Genomic DNA, 6,738 nt, shown 5'->3' with positions numbered 1-6,738 from the left:
GTAGAGGTAACCTTAAATTGGTGAGATAGGAAACATTTTCCATGTTCATGTAACTTAAATATATTGTAAATTAGATAAAATGGGAAGGGGATGATGTCCTTGTGAAGTGTTTCAGAATACAGGCATCAGAGCATGTAACTCACGCAGGTAGAGACACTTGTAGTTGATAGGTCTTGGTTTAGCATTTTTTGATTCAGTTACTTCCATCTATATTTGATCACATATGAAGTCCTACAAAAGTATGTCACTCCATATAGTGACACATGATGTGTACACTTTTTGGGACAGAAGATGTTCACCCGTATCTCACCATAGGTTTGGTTCTTGTTTTTGTTGGTTATAAACTACTTCATGGTAGTTTCCTGTTGAGTTACAATTTGATAATCCAAGGATGCAATGGTCACCAGGTTCCTCCTCCAAAGAAGTAACCACCAAATAATTCTTAAAAGAGTAATGTTATATCCTCATACTACATCCTTCTATCCACGAGAAAGTAATATGTCTCTTCCAAACCAATCACTAATAAATAAAGGATTATCTTATGACATGTTACTTTTTTGTGGGTACGAAAATTAGTAGGATATATCATTTTCCTTCTTCAAAAGTCTAAATAATCACCACATGGTGTAAATTTTAGTCTTAAACATTCAACACTTGTTGGGTGCTCAAATTTTTAAGACTAACTTGATAGCCATTGTATATTGAAGGACCAAATTACATCACTTTTCAGAATAGCGACTTTGGTATACTAAAATGTAAAATGAGATAATTATTACCATTTTGTGTTCTAATAATTGGTGTTTCCTGTGTGTGATTTATAGGTGAGAGCCACTTGCTGCGTTGTGTTTCTCAGTTAGTGAATTATTTGTCTATATCAAAAAATTTCCAAAATTTCTCAGTTTTTTGGTTGCTCTTCTCAACAAGTATCGTTCCTAGGAATTAAACTCTTAACTTTAGGAATCCAATAAAGTTTTACACCACTAAATCAACATTTTGTTGATAATTTTTCAAGGATTGAAGATATGTCATCAATTATACTGATTAATCATTTATTCTAAAAAAAACCATTGTCCAATAAGCAGCTTGAACTTTTTGACATTCAAACATTTGTATTCGATTTCTCAAATTACTTTGTACAACTTAACGTACCTCAACACGTTTTAAACCGATGAAATATCAACTATTGTTTATCACTTGCCATTATTTCTGCTAATAATTTTCAACCATGAGGCTAATGGACAAAAATCAAGAGCGCAGCCTAGATTTTAGAAACAAACAAATACCCTGAAATTAATTCCACATTTCCACTGCAAATGTTACAATTAATGCTTAATGGCAGTGTCACATCCATCAAAATACAATGACGAAAACCATGTTCCATTCACCTTTGCAAATCAAATTAATGCCTTTAAAAACAAAATAAAGATTCTTATAACAACTACCAATTGAAGGTCCAGTTCCTCAAAACAAAAATGATCCATATCATCACACTCTTGCTATTAAAATCTAGTTCATGAATAAATTTCTTAAAGTTTATCTAGACAACATTGAAGGTCCTACAAAATTCCAAGTTCATTACAAGGAGAGGCAAGAAAATCCCCTCTTCAATCATAACAGACAGCACTTAGGATGGCTCCACTAGACAGGGCAGGGTGGTATTGTGTGAGAATCTTGTTTCAGACCTTGTGTTAGGCACACTCACCTGTTTCATTGTTTTAAATAACTTGTTTTTTTTGAGTTGGGGAACAAAGCTTAGTATATCGGTATGAAAAATACTTGAGGCTCGTGTCCTGACCTGTAAAGGAATCAAACTACCAAAAATTTCAGGTCATAAAGTAGCTCCTATTGTCTGCTATTATACCTTTGCTTTGGTTGAAATTGCATCTCTTTTTGGCCTGTGTTTCTTCCACTTCTTTTTCTGCAAGTCCATGAGCCAGGCTGGAACCTCACAGCCTGATGCTGCCATCAGATTCGCTATATTCCGAAGGAATGGGATATCGTCTTCTGTGTAAAAAGTAATCGCTTCTCCGCTTCTCCCTGCTCTGCCAGAACGACCTATGGAAAACATGTTCTATTTAGTAAGTAAATCAATTTAACAAAAAATATGAAAGGGTTCAATGATTTAGCAAACACAACTCAAGGCCACATGCGAGAATAATACAAATTATAATAATCAAAATATTTCAAGAGTAATACAATATTAATATAACTGCACGTACCAATCCTATGGACATATGAAGCACCAGAATCTGGGAAATCATAATTGATCACACAGTTCACGCCTTTGAAATCCATGCCTCGAGCAACTACATCAGTTGCAATCAAAACCCATGTCTTTCCAGCTCTGAAGTTATCAACGGCATTTTCTCGCTGAATGCAATTTAAAGAAATCAGAATAACAGAAATAACATTTACTGCTAAATTAGAAAATACCCTTTAGTACTAGAGTGCCTATTGCTGAAGATGATATTTAGAGCTTAAACAGAATTGAATTTCAAAAGAGATTTGATAGAAATTATCATGATATGAACAAACAGCCTAACACAAAACTACATTACATGGAATATCATAATTTGACCATCTTCACCCTAGAAATAGTAAGGACCAGACCTTAATGACATACTTTATCTGTTTTCATTTATGTTTAGGAGTTTTTTTGGAGGGGAAAGAGCTGTTTCAGATTTTCTACCTATTCTCCAACCTGAAACTTATGTTGTTCAAATTATTAGAGAAGTACCTCTTCTTGAGACAAATCAGAATGGACAGCATCAACTCTAATGTTGTCAAATGCAAGTTCACCATAAAGCTCCTTTGCTCGCTCCTTGCTTTGGACAAAGACCAACACTGGAGGTTTTAGACTCTGCAAGATATTGCAGCAAAAAAGGTTAACACAGGAAAGCCACTGGGTAAAAACACTTAAGAATGATGTATTAGGGGATGCTACAATATTACACAGTTCCACGGGTATTTCAGAGAGTACAAGATAAATGAAGAATAGGGAATATCTATTAAATTGCTAATGAAAAATTGGAGGAGTGTTTCTAATTTCTTTTCGAACAGACCTACACAGACTAATGCGAGTTTTTGAGACAATCTCTTAATGCATAAGACCAGGATTACAAATGCTATTTATCTGAAACATTCATATTAGAAACAAACCTCAGCAAAGATTTGACGAATTGCGAGAAGTTTTCCTTCTTCACTTCCAGTAAAAACCAATTTTTGCTTTATTGTTTCAGAAGCCATATTCCTGATCACGTAAAAGAATTACATGTCAACTATTAAAATAATGTGAAGGACAGCCGTATTCAGGAGCCTCAGGTTCCCCAAATTTGTCCAATTAACTTACTTCCTGCCAACAATCACCCGAACAGCATCATGCATGAGTTCTCTAGCTCGTTCTTCAACAAAATCAGGTAAAGTAGCACTGAACAGTGAGCGTATTATTGAGGGGTTCGAGCATGCTTTGATAATAGTATCAATCTGCTTAAATAATACAGGCTCAAATAGCTTATCAGATTCATCCAGGACAAGATACTCAACTCTGCAGCATCCAAGACAATTGGAACAAAAAATGTCAACACATTGAGCGATATAATAACCAACATTGCATATCTACTACTACTTTTTAATGGTTAAAGTAAGCTAAAAAGCGTCATAAGTAGTTCACCTATAAAGTAAGTTACACCATCTGTGATAGAACATGGCTTTTTAATGGTCCAACGAAATCAAATTTATAATTTACATAACAACAAATAGAAGGGAAAAGAAACATCAAATATTCAACAGATATTAAGTTCTCCCAACTTACAGAAAAGTATTATCTTTCAGAAATACTTTCAAGTGACTGAACTAGACTCATATTAATTATTAAGTGGAATTAACACAAACCAAATGACCAGGTCGACAATCCAGTTCTGGGTCTATGGTTTGTAAGTCAACTGACAAATCAACTGGTTATTTGGTTCCACTTGTTGACTCTAATGGAAAGATTAAAAGATTGGTTAAAAAGAAAGGTAAAAGTCCAACAAATTATCAATTGTCAAAAATAGCCTGGGATTAAACCAATGGTGGATACTATGACTTAATAGTTTGCATATAAACTTCATACAAAAAAAGTATGTCTACACTCTACAGCTTACTGATATTCAGAAATGGCCTTCATTATAAGTTAATAGTAAGTGTTTCAACTTTTTGATCAACTCATCAATGAAATTTATTTTGATATTACCACTTATACTGCTTAGTACTTCATATCATAGGGAAGCTTAGACTAACATAAAAACCATCAAAGGGAATGACATAACGACTAAAAACAGGAAAAATGTTAGTTAAGGTTATCATATACACGGACCTAGGAAACCATTTCACATCCAGTATGCAATTGATTAATAATGAACAAACTGACTAGAGTTCTATCAAATTATTTATGATCAGAAAACTACAGTATAGGTGACAGGAAGACAGCTATAATTGTTCTACCACCACTTCAATAGGAATGTGCCTTTTGAATTCATTATTAAACCACCTCCACAACATTAAAGGTATTTTCAGAGGAACCAAAATGTTGGCAATGTTTAGTTTGGCATCAATTACAAGTTTGAGTTAAGAAGGTTAAAACACTTCATCATGACACACCTGCTGAGATCAATCTTTTTCCTCCGGGTAGCAAAGCGTAATCGAAGTGGGGTGGATATAAGTACATCACATGTAAATTTTGAAAAATCCGCATTTCTCATAAGCTGTTTAGTCACTAACTTGATACGAAATTTATTTCCTTTAGCCAGCTTTTTGCACTCTCGATATGTTTGTGCAGATAATTCACGGGTAGGACAAACAATAAGAGCTCGAATTCCATCTTTTGCTGGATCCTGTAAAATGGAGTTGATTATAGGATACTAGGACATAGGAAGTTAGGAACTAAAATTACAGTGAAGGAAATAAGTAAAACCTTAAGCTTCATAAGCATCGGGCAGACAAATGCAAAGGTTTTTCCAGAGCCAGTTGGGGCACAAGCAAAGCATTCACGGCCCTATTCAAAATAATTAAAGTAGGAACATAGCAGTAAAAACAAAATCATGTTAATATCTACTTCTGGGACAAAATAATTTATGGGAACCAAACGAGTCAAAGCAAAATAATTATAGCACTTGTAGAAAATCCATACATGTAAAAGTACTGGAATAGCCTGCCTTTGGATTGGTGTTGGTTCTTTGAATCCAAGTTCTGCTAGATTCCGCAATAAATATGACTTACATTTGTATCTGCAAAATTTTTAGCAAGATTCTGAATCCTTGAAATCTTATATAGACCCGTTTGTTTAAGTCAATAAAAGTGAATTTTGCATTAGGTTGATATTACAAAAGTGCTTCTAGTAACTGATTTCATAGAGAAGCTATAACAAGTTCAGTTTTTTTTGTACCTTCTGCTTTTTAGTACAAATCCAACCAAACAATCAAGCAACTGTGAGAAGCTACTTTTTATTATTGAAAATAACATTCCTTTTTATAAAATAAACTTAAACAAACATGCCCTAAAAGTAATGAGCAGAATAAAAACAAATAGAACACAAGGTTGGTCTTATATACCTTGATTTCAATTCATCAAAATTTTCAAGCGGGGATGGTACATTAAACCCAGAAACATGAATGTTATGCTTCTTCCTGAACAGAGAGTCACGCTAAAAACATAATAAAATAGAAAAAAATGAGTGAATATTATTATTTATTATTATTATTCCAAACTCTAAAGTAAAGAAAACTGAATTAAAAAAAGCATAAAATAACCTCAAGTTGTATATTTTGTTCTTTCTTAAGCTGAATTGACTCATCATCTTCATCATCATTTGATTTCTTTACTTGTTTCTTTTCAGTTGTTGATTTTCTAAACACACTGAATCCCTCAACAGCTTCTTCTTTTTTGATTTATTCCAATTCAAACAGAAAAAAATAGCAACAAAATAAGATAAAAAGTTCAACATAACAAATTGCATAAAACCCTAATTCATCATAAGTACTTAGTACCGGAAGAGGAGGTTCCCTTGCGCTTTCTCTTCTTCAACGACGGTGGTTTCTCTTTCACCGGTTCCTCCAGTTTCTCGGTTTCAAGTTCAATCGAGCTCGTAACATTGACGAAACTGTCGCTATCTTTTTTCTGTTAAAATAAAAACAAATGAAAAAGGGGAATGATGAAAAATTAGAAGGTTGAAATGAATATGATGATACCTGAAACTTGGAAATATCGGTGGCGAATTTCTTTCTATCAAAACGAATTCCGGCGAATAAAAACGACGAGTCGTTCGCCATTTTTGATTGATTGGAAGAAACCACTGACTATGGTTTTTTCTTCTGCTTTGTTTCTTTTGCTGCGGCAATGGTTCTGTGTTCAAAGTTCAAACAGGTTATGTTGCATTGCTATTTCATGGGTCTTGGGCCTTTTGGGCTTTATTATTTGGGCTTCACCTTTGTCCTTTTCTAGACAACTTGGGCTCACAGAACAAAAAAGTAAATAATTTATATCAACTCGTTTCTTTTCTTATCTTATAAGTATAATATCTATGTATTAACATATAAAAAATTTATATAGAGTTAATGTATCATTCATCATCCATACATATTACTTTTATTTAAAATTTAATGATAATTAAAAATGAATGATGAATGATATAATTATAGTATAAAAATCTCTTACACTATTAGTGTTACACATTTTATATATAGTTTTCATTGAGACCGGAGT

General features: G+C 33.4%; 1 protein-coding gene across 3 annotated transcripts; it reads right to left on the bottom strand.

Annotated features, from left to right (window-relative positions):
- Positions 1,390 to 6,388, bottom strand: LOC109334818 (DEAD-box ATP-dependent RNA helicase 57). Of its 3 annotated transcripts, none has more exons than XM_019570778.1 (12): positions 6,225 to 6,388; positions 6,024 to 6,153; positions 5,787 to 5,920; positions 5,589 to 5,680; positions 5,168 to 5,264; positions 4,952 to 5,032; positions 4,639 to 4,871; positions 3,350 to 3,544; positions 3,160 to 3,250; positions 2,738 to 2,860; positions 2,220 to 2,370; positions 1,390 to 2,055 (listed from the first exon to the last, which is right to left on the bottom strand). In XM_019570778.1, the coding sequence occupies exons 1-12, from the start codon at positions 6,303 to 6,305 to the stop codon at positions 1,856 to 1,858; spliced, it is 1,608 nt and encodes a 535-aa protein (XP_019426323.1). In that variant the 5' UTR covers positions 6,306 to 6,388; the 3' UTR covers positions 1,390 to 1,855. The 3 variants fall into 3 exon arrangements, with proteins under 3 accessions (XP_019426323.1, XP_019426324.1, XP_019426325.1); XM_019570779.1 differs by having other exon boundaries at positions 5,787 to 5,914; XM_019570780.1 differs by having other exon boundaries at positions 5,787 to 5,911.

This window comes from Lupinus angustifolius, chromosome LG19, assembly GCF_001865875.1.
Source record: "Lupinus angustifolius cultivar Tanjil chromosome LG19, LupAngTanjil_v1.0, whole genome shotgun sequence".
Lineage (NCBI taxonomy): Eukaryota > Viridiplantae > Streptophyta > Magnoliopsida > Fabales > Fabaceae > Lupinus > Lupinus angustifolius.
The sequence above is the reverse complement of the archived record's forward strand: the minus strand, read 5'-3'. Positions and strand labels throughout refer to the sequence as shown.